This window comes from Symphalangus syndactylus, chromosome 2 (genome assembly GCF_028878055.3).
Source record: "Symphalangus syndactylus isolate Jambi chromosome 2, NHGRI_mSymSyn1-v2.1_pri, whole genome shotgun sequence".
Classification (NCBI taxonomy): Eukaryota; Metazoa; Chordata; class Mammalia; order Primates; family Hylobatidae; genus Symphalangus; species Symphalangus syndactylus.
In genome coordinates, this window is record NC_072424.2 from 5313819 (window position 1) to 5335390 (window position 21572).

At 60.3% G+C, this 21572-nt stretch overlaps 2 protein-coding genes across 2 annotated transcripts in view; both read right to left on the reverse strand.

Moving 5' to 3' along the window:
* Positions 1-1925: 1925 nt before the first annotated feature.
* Positions 1926-3290, reverse strand: UTF1 (undifferentiated embryonic cell transcription factor 1). The gene is made up of 2 exons (XM_055244769.2): positions 2638-3290; positions 1926-2517 (listed from the first exon to the last, which is right to left on the reverse strand). The coding sequence occupies exons 1-2, from the start codon at positions 3254-3256 to the stop codon at positions 2042-2044; spliced, it is 1095 nt and encodes a 364-aa protein (XP_055100744.2). The 5' UTR covers positions 3257-3290; the 3' UTR covers positions 1926-2041.
* Positions 3291-7334: 4044 nt separating this feature from the next.
* Positions 7335-21572, reverse strand: part of KNDC1 (kinase non-catalytic C-lobe domain containing 1) — a 63561-nt gene continuing 49323 nt past the window's right edge. Inside the window, exons 22-30 of the mRNA XM_055244697.2 lie at positions 20997-21144; positions 20709-20888; positions 19670-19876; positions 18869-18951; positions 18475-18625; positions 13281-13403; positions 13144-13203; positions 12163-12320; positions 7335-9020 (exon numbers count right to left, since the gene is read on the reverse strand). Coding sequence (XP_055100672.2) covers positions 8789-9020; positions 12163-12320; positions 13144-13203; positions 13281-13403; positions 18475-18625; positions 18869-18951; positions 19670-19876; positions 20709-20888; positions 20997-21144 — 1342 coding nt within the window. The 3' untranslated portion in view covers positions 7335-8788. The remainder of the gene's footprint in view (positions 9021-12162; positions 12321-13143; positions 13204-13280; positions 13404-18474; positions 18626-18868; positions 18952-19669; positions 19877-20708; positions 20889-20996; positions 21145-21572) is intronic.

Consider the following 21572-nt stretch of genomic DNA (forward strand, 5'->3'; position numbering starts at 1 on the left):
GGAGCTGATGTGAGACAGGGTCTCACTCTGTCACCCAGGCTAGACTGCAGGAACAAAATCAGGGCTCACTGCAGCATTGACCTCTTGTGCTGAAGCAACCCTCCCACCTGTTTCCCTGAAGAGTTGAGACTACAGGTGCATGACACCACGCCCCGCTATTTTTTTGATCCTGAGCTCAAAGTGATCCTTCCACCCAGGCCTCCCAAAGTTTTGGTATTATAGGCGTGAGCCACCGAGCCTGGCCTAGAGTGTTTTTTTTTTTTTTGAGATGGAGTCTCGCTCTGTCACCCAGGCTAGAGTGCAGTGCAACCTCCACTTCCCAGGTTCAAGCGATTTTCCTGCCTCAGCCTCCCGAGTAGCTGGGATTACAGGCTCACACCACCATGCCTGACTAATTTTTGCATTTTTAGTAGAGATGGGGTTTCAACATATTGGTTAGGCTGGTCTCAAACTCCTGACCTCGTTCGTGATCTGCCTGCCTCTGGCCTCGCAAAGACCTAGGATTACAGGCGTGAGCCACCGCGTCTGCTCTCAAGAGTGTTTTTTTGAGACAGTCTCTGTTGCCCAGGCTGGAGTTCAGTGGCGCAATCTCGGCTCACTGCAACCTCTGCCTCCTGGGTTCAAGCAATTCTCCTGCCTCAGCCTCCCGAGTAGCTGGGACTACAGGCACGTGTCACCACACCCGGCTAATTTTTGTATTTTTAGTAGAGATGGGGTTTCGCCATGTTGCCCAGGCTGGTCTCGAACTCCTGAGCTCAGGCAACCCACCCACCTCAGCCTCCCAAAGTGTTAGGATTACAGGAGTGAGCCACAGCATCCGGCGCCTCAGTGTCTTAAATGAGGTGAGGCTTGGAGTCAGTTCTTGCAGGCATATGGTCTCACAGGCCTCCCCCCTCAGACCTGGGCAAGCCGTTCATTTCCCCAGGAGCTGCCATTAGCACTAGCCGGAACTATTCTTCCGGATCCCCAGAAAAGCATGTGCAGGAGGGGCTGCAACCCTACCACCCACAGGGCACCCCTCAGGACTGCTGGGTGTTGGGCCAGCGTGGACCCCCCCAGCCCCATTTAGCTGCACGGCCCTGGGCAAACCACTTGTCTTTCTGGATGGGCCCGCTAATTTGCAGGCATTGTTATGCTAGCGGAACTCCTCCAGGCTACGTTTCTATCTCCGGCTCCACCCAATCCCCTTCTGACTCAGGGGTCCAGGGTGGGGCTTTCTATTGCTACTTGGAAAATGCTTCCTGGGCAGGTTTGCTTCGGTTTTTTCAAAATTGCAAGGACCCTGCCCTCAGCCTCTGCCCAAGGATCACACCCCAGCCGCTCTGCGCCTCCCTAGGTCCACTCAGAGCAGAGCCACCTCCCTGGAGACAAAACCAGCATACTCCCTGGAGCTGTGTGGCTCCTCTTCCCCTTTTGTTTCCCAGGACCTGGGAGAATTCAGCCGGGTGGTTCAAGACTGCCCGAGGCCATGGGAGGACCTTCGGAAGCCCCCATGCTACTCCTGGGTCAAAGGGGGTTCTCTGCTGGGCAGTGTGGAGGCGACCACTCTAACCCCTACCCCTGCATTGAGTGAAGAGGTGGGGTCAGCCTCATTTTCTCTCTGGACCCCCAGCGGAGCCCACCCGTCCCCTTCGTTTTACTCAGTGGGGCTCCCCAGGAGGAGCAGGGAGAGTCTGGTGTGGCCTTGAGAACCGGGTGTGTGACCAGGACCCGGCAGCAGGCACCACGCCCACGACCCTCGGGCCTGGCCTCCTGGGCCTACATTTGGGTGCGCCCCACGGGGCTCTGCCTACACCTTAGGAGCAAGTGGGAGCCCCTCTTTGCGATGAGAGCATTGCAGCCCTGCCCTGCCCCTTGCAGCCCCAGCACTGCAGGGCGCCACTCCCTCCCGGCCTCCAGACCGGCAACTCCTACACAGGTCGGACTCTAGGAAAACAATCCTTTTATTGAACGTACCCAAGAACGGGGGTGGGAAGGCAGCAGGAAGGGTCAGGGCGGAGGGGCTTCGGCCTGGAGAGGGGAGGCTGGCCGCAGCCGGGACTCACTGGCACGGGTCCCTGAGGACCCCTCGCTCGGCGGCCGCGCTGCCCAGAATGAAGCCCACGGCCAGGGACACTGTCTGGTCGAAGGCGCCGCGCAGCTGCTCCACGTGCTGGTTCAAGGTCAGCAGCTGGTCGCGCAGCGGGCCCAGGATGTTGGCGATGTCGCCCAGGTGCCCCAGGGTCTGCAGCAGGGCGGTGTTCAGCGACGGGGGCGCGGCCGGAGGGGGCGCGCGGTCCTCGGGGCGGCCGGGCGGCGACTCGGGGTCTTCGCGGGCCGGGGGTGGCGGCGGGGACCCGGGGCCGCGGACGGGCGCGCGGTCCTCGGGGATGCAGGTGGCGAGGGCGGTCGGAGCGGGGGTTGGCGGGGAGCCGGGGGCGCGGGAGGCGTCCGCAGACTTCGGCGGGGACGGGCTGAAGCGGAGCGTCCAGGCGGGGTCCGCGTCGGGGTCGCGGGCGGTGGGCAGCGGGGTGGCGTCTGGGAACGCGGAGCGGGCGGATTTTCGGGGGGCGTGCCCGCCCCTCCCCCGCAGCCCTCGGCCGCCCCCGGTCCCTCCGCAGCCCTCGGCCCTACCTGGCCCCCCAGTCCCCCGGTTACCTGGTTCGCTGGGAGCCGGCGCGTGCGCGTTGGGGACCGGGCGGCGGCCGCGCTGGGGGCGCCCGGACCCCGGGGAGCGGCGGCGAGGCCGTTTGCGCCCGTTGTCGCCCAGCAGCCCCATGAGCTTCCGGATCTGCTCGTCGAAGGGCCCGGGCGGCTGGCCGTGCGCCTCGCGAAACTTGTCTTTAAGGAACTTGTAGCGGCGGCGGCACTGCGCGGGGGTGCGGCGCACCTGCTGCTGGGCCAGCGCGGCCGACACGCGGCGGTAGGTGGGCAGGGCCTGGCGGCGGTCCAGGAGCAGCGCGCGCCACACGGCCGGTTGCAGCAGCGTCCCCAGCAGCAGCTCCGTCTCCTGGGCGCTCCAGGGCGTGCGCTGCGCCGAGCCCGGGGACACCGGCAACCCGAGTTCCCCCAGCGCGCTGGGCGAGGCGGGAATCTGGGGCGGGGTCCCCGGGGCGTCTCCGGGCGTCCGCGGCTCGGGGTCGGGGCTGGCGGGCGAGGGCGGCGCGAGCGGGGGCGGCCTGCGGGGCCGGAGTAGCATCCCGGGGCTGGGGCGTGGCGCGCGAGGATGGGGAGAGGATCGGACACCGCCCGGGCCGCCCACACGCGTTCTGAGCATCCCGCGCCGCCGTCCCTCAGTCCCAGTCGGGTCTACGCGACCCTCCCACCATCCCCGCCCCGCCCCGCGCGCCCCGCCCCGCCCGCCCGCCCGCGGGGTCCTAAGGGGTCAGTGTTGGCGCTGCGGCCGGGGAGAGGCAGAGCAAAGCCTGGCTTCGGTCGGAAACGGAGAGTCCTCAGTGGTTCTGTTCTTAAAGCCGTTTAACGGAGATGCCGCGATGCCTAAGCCCCGGCGGCTCGGTTCGTTTTTAGCCTGTGCCGAGCCTACCCCCGCCCCCGTCGAGGTGTGTGCGGAGCCCCTCCCGCTCCGGAAGGCGCTGGCGCCCCCTTGTCCGGCCCCCAGTGCTGCCCCCGCCCCCGCCGCCCCCGCCCGGGCTCAGCACCTGTACTCGAGGGGTCCCGAGGACCGACCCGGGTCCCAGTGGGAGTCGCCAGGCCAGGGGATGGGTCGGAGGAGAAGCCACGCCAGCCGCGGGAATGGGTGTCGGAATTCACGCGCTCGCAGAAGTAACTTTTTAAATCTGAACTTCTTCCATCTGCAGCGCGTCTGCAGCCAGCATCCCTGGGAGGAGAAAATTCTCTTCCTATTAAATGCTCTTCCTCTAGCCGGGCGCAGTGGCTCACGCCTGTAATCCCAGCACTTTGGGAGACCGAGGCGGGCGGATCACAGGGTCAGGAGATCGAGACCATCCTGGCTAACATGGTGAAACCCCGTCTCTACTAAAAATACAAAAAATTAGCCGGGCGTGGTGGCGGGCGCCTGTGGTCCCAGCTACTCGGGAGGCTGAGGCAGGAGAATGGCGTGAACCCGGGAGGCGGAGCTTGCAGTGAGTCGAGATCGCGCCACTGCACTCCAGCCTGGGCGACAGCGAGACTCCGTCTCAAAAAAAAAAAAAAAAAAAAATGCTGTTTCCTCTCGCCGCGCGGCGCCGAGTCCTTCTGTCTCCTGGGTCTCCTCTGGGCCGTGGCAGCTTCTCGCGTCCTTGACATCGTTGAGGACGGGCCAGGTGTTTTGTTGAATGTTCCTCGACTTGGGTTTGCCTGGTGTCTTCCTGTGATCGGACTGGGGTGGTGGGTTTTTGGAAGGAAGGCGCAGGGGTGGAGTCGCCCCTCCTGTCTTGTGGCTCAGCACCGGAGAGGTCCGCTCCGTGCTGGGGTGCGGACTGTCTGCCACTCTTGCAGTCTTCAGGTATCGCCTTTCCATCCCTGCTCTGGTCACTGGAATCCGGCCCCTCAGCCCATCCCCAACTCATGGGGAGAGTAATTAGGCCCCACCTCCTGGAGGGGCGTCTGTATTTTCTGGGATTCTTCCGTAAGGAGGTTTGTCTCTCTGCCTGTCGATTTATCTACTCAGTCATTTATTTCTACAGTGTGGGCTCGTGTATATTTATTTTATCCTTTAGGTCATAACCCGATGCTGTTATTATTCATTTATTTTAAAAGTTCTGTTTGTTTTTATTATTTTTTACAAATGGGGTTTCTTTCTGTCACTCAGGCTGGAGTGCAGTGGCCCGATCACAGCTCACTGTAGCCTTGAACTCTTGGGCCGAAGTGATCCTCCAGTCTCAGCTTCCTTGGTAGCTGGGACTACATGTGTGCACCCCCACACCCAGCTAGTTTTTTTTTTTTCTTTACTTTTTGTAGGGACAGGGTCTTGCTATGTTGCCCAGGCTTGTCTTGAACTCCTGGGCTCAAACGATCCTCCTGCCTGGGCCTCCCAACATGCTGACATTACAGGCGTGAGCCCTTGTGCCCAGCTTTTATTTATATTTTTGCTCATATTGTTCCTGCTTTGGCCATTGAAAGTCTTCTCACCTCTTCCTCTCTTCCTGTGTCCTTTTGAAGCCCCCTCCCAGCTCCTTGGCACTACAGGATGCTCCCACCTCATCTGGTCCTTTGCTGACCCTGGCCCTAGAATCAGCTTTTCAGACATTTCTCAAGAAATCTGTGGTTCCTGGCCAGGCACTCATACACGTGGCTCACACCTGTATTCCTAGCACTTTGGGAGGCTGAGGTGGGCAGATCTCCTGAGGCCAGGAGTTTGAGACTGACCTGGGCAATATAGTGAGACCCCCATCTCTGCAAAAAAAATTAAAAATAGCCGAGTGTAGTAGCAGGTTCCTGTAGTTCCAGCTACTTGGGAGGCTGAGGCGGGAGGATGTCCTTTTGCTCAGGAGGTTAAGCCTGCAGTGTACCGTGATCACCTGACTGCACTCCAGCCTGGGTGACAGGGCAAGACTCTGTCTTAAAAAACAAAAAGAAAAAGGGGGGGCATGCAGGTGTGGTGGCTGTAATCCCAGCACTTTGGGAGGCCGGGAGGATCACCTGAGGTCAGGAGTCTGAGACCAGCCTGGCCAACATGGTGAAACCCCGTCTCTACTAAAAATACAAAAATTAGCGAGGCGTTGGGTGTGCACCTGTAATCCCAGCTTCTAGGGAGGCTGAGGCAGGAGAATTGCTTGAACCTGGGAGGTGGATCTCAAAAAAAAAAAAAAAAAGTCCGGGTGCAGTGGCTCAAGGCTGTTGACACCCAGCACTTTGGGGGTGTGAGGCGGGTGGATCACGAGGTCAGGAGATCGAGACCATTCTGGCTAACACGGTGAAACCCGTCTCTACTAAAAATACAAAAAATTAGCCAGGTGTTGTGGCATGTGCCTGTAATCCCAGCTACTCAGGAGGCTGAGGCAGGAGAATCACTTGAACCCAGGAGGTGGAGGTTGCAGTGAGCCAAGATCGCACCACTGCACTCCAGCCTAGGTGATGGAGCGAGACTCCGTCTCAAAAAAAAAAACAAAACGAAAAGCCTAGATTTTTAATAACTGAGGGTTGGGGGTGCTGGGGGCATCTGATGGGTGGAGATCAGAGATGATGGTGCATGGGACGCCAGCGCAGACTGTGCAGCCCACAGTGGCACTGCAGTGCACAGCACAGCCCGCCTCGAACCCATCTGGGACAGAGCCGGGAAGTGGATGGGGGCGTGGGGGACAGAGCCGGGAAGTGGATGGCGGCGAGGAGCGAGGCTCATGGGGTTGCTGGCTGTCAGCTCTCCAAGAGAAAAGTCCTGTGCTCAGCGGAGCTGAGTTTACTGGAGCCACTGCAGTGAGGGGTCCGGCCTGCACGGCGTCGGGGGTGAGGACGCACACATGACCAGGACCAGGACCAGGGTCCCCCGTCTGGGGCAGCTCCTCTCCAGCACAATTGGACTCCACCATCTTGTCTTCTCGGCTTTTCCTGGGCCTCCCTCCAGGCGAATAACTGCACCGTTCATCACAGGAACTTCCCGAAAGACCCATCAGCTCTTTTCCCAAAAGCATCCACAGTTTACAACCCCAAAACCATCGGAAGCCCTGGCCGTGAGCCCCTCCCTGAGTGGTGTCCACCAGTCTTACCCTGTGACAGCCGTGAGAGTGTCCTTTCCCAGGCCACAAGCCCCACCTGCAGGAGCTTCCCCTCCTGGCCTCCCTCTCCACTGTGGTCAGAGCTACGGCGAGCTTGCACCGTGATGATGGGGGACCCAGCTCTGTCTTGCCCACAGGGCTGCCAGGTGGGAACTGGCTGGGTTGGGCAGAGTTTAGGGCAGATTGACCGAAGAACAGCCGTGGGTCTGTGCAAATAGCCTGTAAGAACTGACGGACAGACACCTGTCCTGATCCTGGATGAAGACACTGCACGTCCAGCATGAGGGACGTCCTTTTTGTCAATGGAGGGGCGAGCCTGGACGTACGCACACATGAGTGTGGTTTCGGAAGTCTGTTCTTTTAGGCTATTTGCAGTCACAACTAGAAGCGTTTCCTGCCCCAGCAGGTACGTTTGCTTGTTCCCACGGCCTGGGAGTTTTGGCAGCTTTTCTCCTGGCAGGGCTTGAGTTGCGACACACGTCTGGCAGACCCAGGCCTTTCTCTGCGGCATCAGAGGGTGTCGCTGTGGACCGGCAGGTTGGTTTTCAGTCCTGGGTTGAGCACAGCTCGCACCTGGAGTCTTTCTGAGCACCTGTAAGGGGCCTTCGTGCGGCCATGAAGGAAACCATCTCGACCTGCAGAGGTCACCTTGGGGACCCACAGAGTGACCACACGGCAGCAGCTGGTAGAAAGGACTTTATTCAGAAATTGGTGCCAGGACAGGAGGGAGCCATGCGGACAGTCGTGCTGAAGCCTGAGCCCAGTGCTCCCCTGGGGTCAGTCCTGACCGCTGGAATGTTGATTTGCACTGGGCACCGTCTTTGTTAAATACAAAATCTGAAAATGCGGGCATGGGTCAGCAGAACATAATCCATAAAAAAGCCTAAAAAAAAGTGAACTGCATTTCATGGCCAGGACGCCGACTTCCTCTCATGTTACATTGAAGCAGGGCCCAGATGTCTCTGGTGAATTTATGTGGGAAAACACGTCTTGACATTAAAAACGCAGCGATTTGTCACAGGTCACAGTTTTCCTAGAAATGCCACTAGCTGGCTGCTCTAAAGAATGACTAATGCTAAAACTCAAAAGCACAACCCTGGGTCTTGTGATTGGCACTGTGAGAGCCACACGGAGCTGGGGCTGTGCCCGGGGCTCTGGCCACCCAGCTGCAGAGGCCAGTGTGGATCTGACTGCGTGGGTCTCCCGTGGCCCTGGCCAAGGGGCTCCACACCAGCTGCCTGAGCGCACTTCCTGTCTCTGGCGAAGCGTGAGTGCATGGCGAGCTGTGGAGACAGGGCTGCGGGCACACATGCATGGCCACTGGGGGTGGTGGGCAGCGGTGGCCCCTGGGGCATGAGATGGGTGGGGGCACTCTCAGGGACCCCCGCCGCTGAGCCTCTGTCTTGGAGCTGCTCTGATCGTCCTTTCCAGGAAGCAGAGCCTTTGCCTGGGCATGGCTGCCTCACCAAGGGCTGTTCTAAGCTGGGGGATCTGGGCCCTGGGCCCTGGGGGAGCAGGCCTAGGGCACCTGGGGGTGTGGGCTGCGGAGGAGGGGCACCGGGCAGGGGAGGGGAGGGGGTTCTGGGTCTGGGTTGTGGGGGTGAACCCAGGCAGGGTCTCGGACGGGAGGTCTTGGAGCCCCTGGGAGCTGCAGTTGCCGCTCAGAGGTCAGCTTTGGTGCTTTGTTGCTCAGCCGACCGAGGCTGGCTCAGAAACCTGCTCAGGCAGGAGCTGCTCTGGTCTGTTGAGTCGGCGGTGGAGGCGGTTGCTGTTTTGTGGGGGAGTCACTGAGAGCTGGGTAAGAGCCACTTATCTGTGTGTGAGAGGCGCAGACAGGCACAAAACTCCTGGGAAGCTGTCTTTCATTTTCATTTTTAAATTTGACTTTTTAATTCTAGCAGAAACACGCAAACCTCCAAGACTCTTGTGCCCGTCCTGGCTCTGTCTGCTGAGAGGAGACCAACTCTGCCTGTCCCCGTGGGGTCCCCTGAGCCTCCACCTCCTGGTCCAGCTCCCCAGGGCTCGGGGGCGGAGGGGCCTCGATAACGGCCGGGCCTGAGACGCGGCTCCCACCTCCCGGCCCGCCCCCCGCAGTCGTGTTCGGATCTGGAATTCCACACCAGGCCCGAGCTCGGCTACTGGAATGTGGCCTTCATCCTCCGTAGCTTGTCCTGAATCTTCCGCGAGTGCTTCTCGCTGGAGACCTGGTGGAAGTTGGCCCTGCTGTCTGCGGCGAGCGTGGAAATGTCGGCACCGCTGAAGTGCGCAATCCTCTGCTTCAGGTACGACTGGAGCTTGGGGTCGGGGCTGAAGGTGTAGGGGTTCTCCTGGAACGCGTGCACCTGGCTCACCACCTTCGCGATGGTCCTTCCGTTGGGGAAATAAGAGACGTTAGCACAGGGCAGGGGCGCGGCTTCTGTGGGGAGGGAGTCCCCCTGTGTTCTTAGGAATCATTTGGACTAAACCTTTTCACCGTGTAAATTCTGAAGGGTGGGTTTTCTGTATTTATTGGCGAGGTGAACCCCACGTCACTACTCAGACCTTTCCGTCTATCTGTCCATCCATCCACGTTTCCGTCCACACACGCTTATGGAAACCCTGCAGGGCCAGGCTTGTCTGTGCTGAGCGTCCCAAGGAGAGTCAAGCCCAGTCGGCCGCAGGGGCTGCAGCTGAGAGGACGAGGCAGGCAAGGGACTCTGCTGCCGTGCAGAGCGTCACATTCACGTCTGAGAATCGCCACAGCCGGGGCCCAGGGCCGGATTCCCGGGACAGCTGGTTGTTGACAGTGACCAGCACACCACAGAATATAACGGCCAGTCAGGAGCAGGCGCCCTCAGCTGGGCCTGGGGACACTGATGCCACAGACAGACGCCCTGTCCTGATTTTGGATGGAAACACCACATGCCCAGTGTGAGAGACAAAGAAAGGGACACCCATTACAGCAAAGAAAGGGCAAGCCTAGATGTGCGTGCGCGCACACACACACACACACACGCCGGGAAGAGCATGCATGGATGGGCGCACACACACACACACACACGCCGGAAAGAGCATGCATGGATGGGCACACACACACACACACACACCGGGAAGAGCATGCATGGATGGGCACACACACACACACACACCGGGAAGAGCATGCATGGATGGGCACACACACACACACACACCGGGAAGAGCATGCATGGATGGGCACACACACACACACGCCGGGAAGAGCATGCATGGATGGGCGCGCACACACACACGCCGGGAAGAGCATGCATGGATGGGCGCGCACACACACACACACACACGCCGGGAAGAGCATGCATGGATGGGCGCACACACACACACACACACACACACGCCGGGAAGAGCATGCATGGATGGGCGCACACACACACACACACACACGCCGGGAAGAGCATGCATGGATGGGCACACACACACACACACACACACGCCGGGAAGAGCATGCATGGATGGGCGCACACACACACACACACGCCGGGAAGAGCATGCATGGATGGGCGCACACACACACACGCCGGGAAGAGCATGCATGGATGGGCACGCACACACACACACCGGGAAGAGCATGCATGGATGGGCGCACACACACACACGCCGGGAAGAGCATGCATGGATGGGCACACACACACACACGCCGGGAAGAGCATGCATGGATGGATGGGCACACACACACACACACACACGCCGGGAAGAGCATGCATGGATGGGCTCACACACACACACGGGGATGCCAGGAAGGGCAGATCTGGAGGTGGTCACATACGCATGCGGACGCCGTGGAGAGCAAGCGCCACTCTTGGCTTGTTTTCTTTCCTGATTGCGCATCACCTTAAGTTTTTTTTGTTTTTTTTTTGAGACGGAGTCTTGCTCTGTTGCCCAGACCAGACTGCAGTGGCGCTATCTTGGCTCACTGCAAGCTCTGCCTCGCGGGTTCACGCCATTCTCCTGCCTCAGCCTCCAGAGTAGCTGGGACTACAGGTGCCCACTGCCACGCCTGGCTAATTTTTTATATTTTTAGTAGACGGGGTTTCACTGTGTTAGCCAGGATGATCTCGATCTCCTGACCTTGTGATCCGCCCGCCTCGGCCTCCCAAAGTGCTGGGATTACAGGCGTGAACCACCGCGCCCAGACTTTTTTTTTAAGACACTGTTTCACTCTCATCACCCAGGCTGGAGTGCAGTGGTGTGATCTCGGCTCACTGCAGCCTCCGCCTCCCGGGTTCAAGCGATTCTCCTGCCTCAGCCTCTTGAGTAGCTGGGATTGCAGGCGCCAGCTACCAAACCTAGCTAATTTTTTGTATTTTTAGTAGAGATGGGGTTTCACCATGTTGGTCAGGCTGGTCTTGAACTCCTGACCTCAGGTGATCTGTCTCGGCCTCCCAAAGTGTTAGGGTTACTGGCGTGAGCCGCTGCTTCCAGCCTACCTAGGGTTACAGGCGTGAGCCACCGCGCCCGGCCTACCTAGGGTTACAGGCGTGAGCCACCGTGCCTGGCCTACCTAGGGTTACAGGCGTGAGCCACCGCGCCTGGCCTACCTTAAGTTTTTAGCTTCTCTTTTGCTGACATGGGTTTTCTGATCTCTTACAATGAGCATACATTTATGGCATGTTATAATTATTGTTTTTAAATTGGTGCCTAAGAAGGGGACCTTCACCTATCAGGCTGAGGATCCATGGGCACCTGGTCCACTGGGCACTGCTCCCCAAGCGGGGCCATCCACCGTGGGGGAGGGTGGAGCCGCCGTGGCCTGGGCAGCCTCCACCTGACCGTGTGTAGACAACGGCGTGCGATGAGATGACACGGGAGGGTGGGAGATTGTGTCTTGAGGGAGAGTGAGGCTGAGCTTGGGGCTGTGGGCACCTGAGGGTCATCGGACACAGGCCTGGGGCTCTGAGGAGAGGTTGGCCCATGTGCCTTACCAGGTGGAAGAGCCTGTGTGGCCTGGGGTGTGAGCCCTGTGGGTGGTGGTGGGTTTACAGCCAGCCCCAGTCTGCGCCTCCCGGCTGGTGTGCAAGGGAGTTGGTCCCAGGTGCTGGGCAGGTGGACAGCAGGACCACAGGAGCAGGCTGATCCTGGGTCCCATGTGGACGTCTCTAGGGAGAGGGGTCTGAGGGGGAGCAGGGACACTGTGGCACCCAGGGGTCAGGGCAGGTTGCTGCCGGGCAGCCTCTGTGCTGCAGAGACCCTCAGGGTGGGGTGGAAAGTGTGCCTGGATTCGCAACACAGGGATCCCTAGAGACCACGGGGAGTGTTTTGGGACCGTGGACAGCAGAAGTGCAGGAAATGCTCCAGATTTGCAGAGAAGGAGGTGACTGGAGGTTATCCTGGGTAGAGGAAGGTCTGAGGCTGTGAGTGCCAAGTGAGGGGCGAGGTACCCAGACCTCTGAAAAGCAGGGACAGGAGGAGAGGTGCCACCTGAGCCTGCCCCACCTGGGCGCGCCGCCACCTGAGCCCCTCCTGACCTGGGCGCGCGGCCGCCTGAGCCCCTCCTCACCTGAGCTTGCTCCACCTGTGGGCCCCGTTGGTCATGGTGAAGCCACCTGTCTCCAGCTGCTGGATGTGCATGGCCAGGAGGTGGGCCGAGGGCAGGGTGGGCTGCGCCCGGAAGCGCCGCCCTTCCATCAGACACAGGCTGTCGCTCTTCAGAAAGACCTGGTGGTCCAGCCGGGGCGTGGGCCGGGGAGAGACAGGAGGTGGTCAGTGCAGGAGCCTCAGCCGGGGCCAGCGCAGCCCAACCAGTCCCAGCTGGTCCTGCGTTCTCCACGCACGGGGTCTACCCGGCTCTCTGAATTAACTTCCAGTCCCCAATGTGCCTGCATGGTTGGACTTGGCTCACATCTGCAGGGTCTTAAGCTTTCACGGCACTGACAGCCGCTGGCAGGTTTTGTGCCTCCTGCTACTGAAATGCTGAGTCCCTTTCCTTGCTCTCTGCTGGACTCCGGGAAAGTGCCAGGTGACCCAGCTTCCCCTAAATGAGACCCCGGCTGACCAGTGCAGGGCCCCGCTTCTGCGTGTCCAGCAAAGACACGCAGGAGCCCTCCCACCCGTGGACAGCTGGGGCCTGAGGCCGAGCTCTGAGACCCAGGACGGGGACAGGCTCTGGCTGCTCTGGGGCTCATCTGTGTCATTTTTGGGGATGCCCAGTCACTTCCAGCAGTGCTTCCTTGTTCGTTCTTATGAGGCCACCCCTGCCGTCCTGGAGGAGGTCCAGGTTGGTCAAGCTCAGGCCCCAGCCACAGACCTCGGTGCTGTCCTCTGGGCACCTGTGCTCTGTGTGAGGAACTCAGACCAGCACGGCCCCGTGACCGAGCAGGTGGGACACCTTTGCACAGGTGGCAGCAGAGGCCCTGCCTCGGTGAGGCCACCTGCACACTCTGTGGCGCCTGCGTCTGGGTGCAGCAGGCTCTGCACAGCAGGTCGTTTAGGAGAGGGCCTCAGTGGACGAAAGCCGCCAGGCCACGTAAAGTGCTGGTACCTCCACGGCTTTCAGCTCCTCCATGACCTCTGCTATCTTTGCAGGCAGAATTCTCCAGGCCTGAAATGAAAGCACAGGTGAGACTCCTGCGGCCGTGTGGGTGCCCACCCCCGCCTCGGGGCCTGAGGGGGACGCACAGGGGACTGCCTCACGGCCACATGCTCCAGCCCGCTCAGGATCTGCATGGCTGTTGCGAAGTTTCTCTGCTCATAGCAAGATTTTGCGATCAGCAAAAATTTGGACAGCAAATTCACCTGCAGCTGCAATGAGAAAATGACACATTCAGTGTCTTCTGGTTTAAGATGAACAAAGGGAATATTTGAGAACCTGTTAAAATCACCCAGCTCCAAGACACAAGAGTGTGTGCTGCATCACGTGTGTGGAAAGGAAGCGGCTGTGTGGATGCAGGTGAGCCGTGGCTGTGGCCGTGGAGGGGCTGGGCTGGGGGGATGGGGTGGGCATGAGACGCAGGTGAGCCGTGGCTGTGGCCGTGGAGGGGCTGGGCTGGCGGGATGGGGTGGGCATGAGACGCAGGTGAGCCGTGGCTGTGGCCCTGGAGGGGCTGGGCTGGCGGGATGGGGTGGGCATGAGACGCAGGTGAGCCGTGGCTGTGGCCGTGGAGGGGCTGGGCTGGTGGGATGGGGTGGGCATGACTTGAAACAAAATAAAAGCAAAGCCTGATACGGGGAAAGATTTGAAAAGAAGTCCACCCTCACTTCTCAAAAGCAAGATTGTGCCAGGACGCACCTCCCCAGGCAGCTTCAGGATGGGGAAAGGTGTCCCCACCCAGGGAGAGGCCGCTGTTGCGTCCACAGGCGGCTCCTTGCCCACCCCCCAACCCGCCGCGCCGAGCCTGTGGCAGGAGTGTTTGTTTGGGTGCAGTCCGGGGTGGGCGCCGGAGTACCGCCCCCTCCTCCGGGGCTCTGTGGCTGGCAGTGACGACCTTGCTGGCTTTGGTTGGAACACCCCATGGGTGGTGAATGCCTCACCCAGCAGGTTTCGTATTCTGAGCCGTCCTGAAGGGCTGCGTTCTTGGATCCACTTCCAGGGCTTCAGGAAGATTCTGGAGAACTCAGCTGACCCCTCCTGTTGAAGCTGCCTGTCCCTGAGGAATCACCTTGGCCTGGGCCATCCTTTGGTGGAAACCAAGGCTGCAGAGTCCAGCTGGACGCCGTCCCCCAGATCAACTCCTTTTTTTTTTTTTCAAGATGGAGTCTTGCTCTGTGGCCCAGGCTGGAGTGCAGTGGTGTGATCTCGGCTCAATGCAGCCTCCGCCTCCCAGGTTCAAGTGATTCTCCTGCCTCAGCCTCCCAAGAAGCTGGGACTACAGGCGCCTGCCACACCTGGCTAATTTTTGTATTTTTAGTAGAGACGGGTTTTCCTCATGTTGGTCAGGCTGGTCTCGAACTCTTGACCTCGTGATCTGCCTGCCTCAGCCTCCCAAAGTGCTGGGATTACAGGCGTGATAATTTTTGTATTTTTAGTGGAGATGGGGTTTCACCATGTTGGCCAGACTGATCTCAAACTCCTGACGTCATGATCCGCCCGCCTCGGCCTCCCAAAGTGCTGGGATTAGAGGCGTGAGCCACCGTGCCTGCCCCCGGGCTCGATGGTTGTCTGCAGGGACCCTGTGCAGCTGAAGGCGCCTCACATGATCCTGGGCTCACTCCGACTGCGGCCCCAGCTCTCCTGCCTGAGCGCCTTGAGAGGAGGTTGAGAAGTGTTTACCGGATACACTTTCTATGCTGACGTCTCAGTCTATTTCTTCATCGGTTTAAGTAGATGCAAAGTATGTAATTTTGAGATAAAACTGTTTCACCACACTTTTTCATTGTTGTTTTAACCTTTTGATTTTTTTTTTTTTTTTTTTTTGAGACGGAGTCTCGCTCTGTCGCCCAGGCTGGGGTGCAGTGGCGCGATCTCGGCTCACTGCAAGCTCCGCCTCCCGGGTTCACGCCATTCTCCTGCCTCAGCCTCTCCGAGTAGCTGGGACTACAGGCGCCCGCCACCACGCCCGGCTAATTTTTTGTATTTTTAGTAGAGACGGGGTTTCACCATGGTCTCGATCTCCTGACCTCATGATCCGCCCGCCTCGGCCTCCCAAAGTGCTGGGATTACAAGCGTGAGCCACCGCGCCCAGCCTAACCTTTTGATTTTTAATTGTAAAAAGTATGTAATAGAGGATTTACCTTTGTAGCCTTTTCTGAGTGCACGGTTCAGCCGTGTTAACTACATCCACATTGTGCAACAGACCTCTGCGACTCTCCATCTTCCCAAACTGAAACTCGGTCCCCGTTCAACATGAGCTCTCCGCGCCCCACTCCCAGCCCCCGGCGCCCACCCTGCTACTTTGTCTCCGTGAATCCGGCGCCTCCAGGCACCTCGTGTACGTGGAGCCGTCCAGTGTCCGTGCTTCGTGACTGGCTCGTTTCCCTGAGCCTGAGTCCCTCGAGGCGTCGTGTACGTGGAACCCTACGGTGTCCGTGCTTCGTGACTGGCTCGTTTCCCTGAGCCTGAGTCCCTCGAGGCGTCGTGTACGTGGAGCCCTACGGTGTCTGTGCTTCGTGACTGGCTGGTTTCCCTGAGCCTGAGTCCCTCGAGGCGTCGTGTACGTGGAGCCCTACGGTGTCCGTGCTTCGTGACTGGCTCGTTTCCCTCGGGGTTCCTCATGCTGCCGCAGGTGTCAGAATTTCCTTCCTGTTAAGGCCGAGTAACTTCTCAAGGTATGAAGAGGCCACATTTTCTTTATCTGTTCTTCCCTCCATGGACATTTAGGTGCCTCCACCTCTTGGCTATGGTGTTCCATACTTTTAAACAAATCTAAAGAAACCAAAGCCCTATTCTGCTTTCAAACTCCCCATTTTTATTTTTTATTTTTTTGAGATAGGGTCTCGCACTGTCATCTAGGCTGCCGTGGTGCGACCTCAGCTCACTGCAGCCTCCACCTCCTGGGCGTCAGGATCCTCCCGCCTCAGCCGCCTGAGGAGCTGGGACTCCAGGTGTGCGCCACCAGCCTGGATAATTTTTTATGTTTTCGGTAGAGATGGGGTTTCAATATGTTGTCCAGGCTGGTCTCAACTCCCGGGCTCAAGCGATCTGCCCTCGGCCTCCCAAAGGGCTGGGGTTACAGGCATCAGCCACCGTGACCGGCCTGCATTTTCTTAAGGTGAGAAATTTTACGCCGTTTCTTCCTGCCCTTGTGTCTCCACCTTGCCTCACTCCAGGCATCATCGGAACGGAGCCACTGACCCCCGAGCACTTTTTGATCACTGCTGCCCTCCGTGCTCAAATTTTGTATTTTAACGATTTTCTGGGGTCCTGAATTTACAAATGTGAAACTCAGTGTCCTGGATCGTTCTGACATCACAGCCATTGACACACAATATGTCAGGACATCGTGGATCTAACACTTGTTAGATGGACGAGTGTGGTGCTTTTAAAAGTGGGTCTCCGGCGAGGTCCGTCCGCTCCCGTGAGGAGGTGAGGGGCCTGTGGTCTCCGGCGAGGTCCGTCCGCTCCTGTGTGGAGGTGAGTGATCCGCGGCTCCCTTTTGGTAACGGGGATGTGGCAGCAGTGCCAAGCTCTGTCCCAGCCACGCTGGGTGCTGGCAGCCCTGGGTGTGAGCCTGCACGACTCTTGCCCACCCCCGCAGACCTGGACACGGGCGCGTGACCAGGACGAGCGGCCATCCTGGGGACCCTCAGGCAGGGCCGCCGCAGGCTTGAGGTGGGTCTCAGGCTGGGAGGGGCGTGACGGCTCGGGGTGAGGGTGCACCCAGGACGCTGCAGGTTGGCCAGGTGACGGCCAGCTGTCCTTGTGCTCATCCTCAGGAAACCTGGCCACACGGGCCGTGCATGAAGGCTCTGGTTTAGGGAAATCACATTTTCATGTCCTTCATGATACTGTGAAAACCACGGATCCGAGCAAACAGGCAGCCAGGCTCCCTGTTCCCACGTCCCGTGCTGGTGTGCCCTGGCAACAAATCCCCAAAGTTGGAAAATTCTCCCCAAGGGAGGAGAGAAGGCGGCGCCTCTGCCTTCGTTTATGGCCCGGGGCTGCCTGTGGGGTTGGAGGGGTGTGAAGGAATAATAGGAAGGGAAGCTCTGTCCACCGTGGAGGTGGCTTTGCCGCCTGGCAGGGAGGTACTGCATGCACCTTGGTGGACTGCGAGCAGCTCCTGGTTCCCCCAGAGCCTTCGGCCCGCGCTGGGACAGCAGCAGGGACGGCAGTGATGGGGTTCACGGCCGGGAGTCCTGTTCCTGGGGCTTGAGTTTGCTTTCAGAGAGCTCCGGCGCAGGACGGGGTGGGTGTCCCCCTCCCTGCTGTGGGGGAAGGGGCCCTGTAATCCTGAGTCTTACATGGAGCGGGACTTGGTGACCCCAGCCCACGACAGCCAAGCCCCAGCTGAGCTCAGGTGTGAGGAGATCAGAGAACTCTGTAATAGGGTGTCCGTCCGCTGGGTGACGGCATCCACTGGGTGAAGGTGCAGACCCCTAGGGCTGGGGGACTGTGGCCTCCGGAGAAGCTGTGGACCCTGACGCCTCCTGGGCAGGTGGGCCCCGTGAAGGATGAGCTGTTCGAGGCAGGTGACTCTCGGGGCTGCACAGCGCCCTGCCTGACAGCAGGTGGGGCGGGTCAGGTGAGGAGCCCCCAGTCCAGCCCAAGGCCCACAGGACCTAGAAGAGGCTGAGACTGGGCCCCGGCGCTGGAGCTTGACCTTGACCTTGGTCAGACCACGGAGCCGATTCGTTCCACAGGCTGAGTGAGAACCCACAATGAGCATTCGGCCAGGAGGAACCCAGGGTGGGACGGTGGGCGTCACAAACCCCAGCCCAGGGGCCAGGCTCAGGCACAGGGGGGAAGGGGCCTGGGGTGGGGTGGGGTGTGTGGCGGAGCCCAGTGCTGGGGTGGTAGCAGTGGTGGGTGCAGCTTGTCCTGGGTCTCCAGGCGGCCCACAGCCAAGGATCACCCACCACTGAGGGGAGCCATCTCTGGCTGCAGATGTGGACGTGGCTGGGGATGTGGCTGGGCATGTGGAGATGTGGCTGTGGACATGGCTGGGCACACGGAGATGTGGCTGTGGATGTGGCCGTGGATGTGGCAGGCAGGGCTGGGGAAGAGCTGGGAGGGCGGCTGACCTCCCTCCTCCTGATGTAGTGAAGCCTGTGCCCTGCTCCCCTCAGCCCTGGGTTGGGTGTGGCTCCAAGGGACATGGAGTTGGGTTTACTGCATTGGGGGAGGGTTCAGGCCACGGCCTTACAGGAGGCGCTGCCACCCCTGGGTAGGCAGGCCCCAGGCCCTATGTTGGCCTTGGAACTGTAGGGTGCCCACCTTGGAGGTGTGGCTGGTCACAATCTCTGCAGCCACCCAGGTGCTGACGTCATCCGCATTTCTTAAAAGCTGTAACAGATACTTGTCCTGAACGTAATTGGGCAGAAATAAGCTGCAGGTTTTGGCTGAAAGAGACTCAGAAGAGCTGGCTCTGGAAGAGAAACATGGCCCCTGTCACCCCAGAACTTGTGCAGGTGGCCCTGCCCGGCCCCGGGCTGCTGGTGCAGAGAGGACTGGGGTCGGGCCACAAGGTCGCTCTGACTGGCAGACACCACTCTCTCGTGTCTCTGGAGACACAGGCATCTCCTGCTGGTCAGCAGCGTCCACGAGACTCTTACGAGAAGCCCCCGAGACCCTCCACCACCGCTCCCAGCCGAGGGCCCCAGACGCTCACCTGGGGATGGCGGTGCTCTTGTCCATGACGCCCAGGGCCCGTGAGTTCAGGAAGTGGACCGGGTGGCACTTTTGAAACAACTCCTGCCCAGAACATGGAAACGAGGTTCAGGCTTCCATCCCTTAGGGCCTTGTGTCCAAGGCAGGGTCCCAGGGAGGGTGGGGGTTTTCTGGGGGCCATCTCTGCAATCCCAGGTTCAATACCCACCCAACAGTCCACAGGGGTCGGCCGCAGGGCTCCCCGTGTGCTTGGCCCCCAGGGGCTCATGGCATCCAGGGCAGCCCTCGTGACAGCAGGTGGATCACTAGGTTGGCATCACTGCTGTCACCTGCTACGTGATGTGGGCTCCCAGGATGGCAGGGACCTGGGAAGAGGCCACCTGAGGGCTGGCTGTGGTGGCGGCAGAAGTTGGGCAGGGCCCTGGCAGCTGGGTGGGGGCATAAGGAACCGGGTTGGCCCAGCTCCGGTGGAGGGGCTGGGGGGAGAGACTCAGCGCCCCATGCGGCCCTCAGGGCGTCCTCTAGTGCCTGTGAGGCCAGAGTGCTGGGCAGAGGCAGGGCCAGGCCCAGCGGGCAGTGGTCTGGAGAGGAGGACTCAGCTTTGCTGGGGCCCAAGCCCCTGCTGGGGCCTCCCATTGAGGCAGCAGCCACCTGGACCTGTGCATCTGGCAGCCACCCCCAACCTGTGCACCTGGCAGCTGGCCCCTTCTCTGCTCGTCTGTTTTCTGGGAAGCAGCTGCTGAGGGCCCTGTGGGCACAGAGTTTCTGGGGTGACCGGGGCGTGGATCCTCGCCCTCCTCACCTGCTGTAGCAGCGTGAGCTGGCTGAAGAGCTGGTGAGTGCTGTACTCCGTCAGGAAGTAGGGCCCCTTCTCGCTGGTCTTGGCACAGGGGCCGTAGAAGTCGTCGAGGAAGCAGGGCTTGGGCAGGGCTGCGGCAATGGTGTAGGGGCGCTCCTTGTGTGGCGGCAGCACCAGCCCGTTGCCTCGGGGCAGCCTCCAGGGGAAGCTCTGCAGGGCAGGCCGGGCACTGAGGGGCCCAACCTCCGTGTCCCCTCCGGGTCAGGGGTCCAGGGAGGCGGGGGGTGCGGTGAGGACCAGGCCAGGTCCAAGCCCATACTCCTCAGACTGGCCCAGCCAGAGCCAGAGAGCAGCCTGCCTACCCACAGCTGTGCTGGCACAAGGATGCCTGTCCTCGTCATTTCAGCAGGTCCCCCATGGGCAGGACGCTGAGGTTTAATGGAAAGGGCATTTCTCTCCCCACACTGGCTTCTTCCACCTTAGTCTCATGGGTCAGTGAGTCACAGCAGGACCCTCCTCCCCTGAGCACCCGGGACAGTGCAGGAGGTGCCAACCCAGCAGGGCTGCCTGGGACTGGGAACATGGAGGGGGTATGTGAGTGTGCACGTGTGGATGCGAGGGTGCATGCGTGTGTGTGGATGTGAGGCTGCATGTGTGTATGTGTGTGTGGGTGCACATGTGTGCATGTGTGGATTGCGTGATGGTGCACACGTGTATGTGTGGCTATGTGTGAGAGCACATGTGTGGATGTGTGAATGTGAGGGTGCACACGTGTGCATGTGTGGATGTGTGAAGGTGCACGTGCATGTGCACGTGTGGCTGTGTGAGGGTGCATGCATATGTGCACGTGTGGATGCGATGTGCACAGGTATGTATGTGCACACAAGTGTATGTGCACACGTCTATGTGTATGCATGTATACGGATGTGCCCATTTGCATTTGTGTGTATGTGTGTGCATGCACCAGTTGTGTCTTTGAGGCTGGGCTCAGGGACCCACATCCACCTGTCCAGGGAGGCCCTCCCCTGAGAAAGGACCCCACCTTCCTGGAGATGCCGTCCTCTGAGAGCCTCTTACAGAGGGCGTTGAAGGGTCTGGCATCCTCCTCGGCCTCCCTGGGGTTCTCCAGGTCTGTGCCGCGAGGGCTGCCCTCGGCCCGCCGGTCCATGCCCACCTCCAGGAGGCCCAGCAGGTGCTTGGCAGAGCCATCCAGGGGTAGGATCTAGGCAGAAGCACGGTGGTGGGGGGTCACTGCCACCTTCTGGAGGACGGCGGCACCTCCCGCTGTGGGAGCCCCGGGTGTGGCCGCCCAGCTCGGCGCCACCGTCACCTTGGAGGAGATGAAGTCCTCCAGCTTCCCCAGCAGCCCACTGTTCCGAGGGAAGTCCACGGCGTAGCAGTCCTCCACCCAGGCCTGCAGGACGCAGAGGCTCCGCCTGTAGATCTTGGTGAAGGTCGAGGTGGGGTCCTGGTGGGCCCTGGAGATGCAGGGGAGCTGCTGAGCTGCCAGGATGTGGGAGTCGGCGGCAGAGGCCCAGGGGCTGCCTGCCCTGTGGCTGTCCCGGAGAGGCAGGGTGGGACCAGGCTCCACCTGTGCAGGGGGCTTAGAGGGCTGGGGGTCTTCCGTGGGTCCCTCCCCCAAGGCAGGAGCTGGCTGGCTGATGGCCTGAGGTGCCCAGCCTGGGCGTGTGGGGGCAAGGGGGTGCATGGCATGTCCTGGGGGGGGCAGCAGGTCAGCCCAGAGAGAGGCAGAGCCCCTCCCCCCTCAGCCCACCACCCGTCTCCTGACCCCAGGTGCTGGCCATGGGTAGCGAGGGAGGCTGGGGCCTGGCAGGACCCTCCTCTTGGTGCTCCCCCTTCCCCCAGCTGACCTTCTGGCTCTCACTGCCTGCCCACCTGCCCTCCG

What these genes read in the sequence shown, in the direction of transcription:
- UTF1 (XM_055244769.2), bottom strand. Translation starts at nt 3,256, where the DNA reads ATGCTCAGAACGCGTGTGGGCGGCCCGGGCGGTGTCCGATCCTCTCCC. An exon ending in GCCGGCTCCCAGCGAACCAG is followed by an intron (nt 2,518 to 2,637) that starts GTAACCGGGGGA and finishes CCGCGTTCCCAG; the next exon opens with ACGCCACCCCGCTGCCCACC.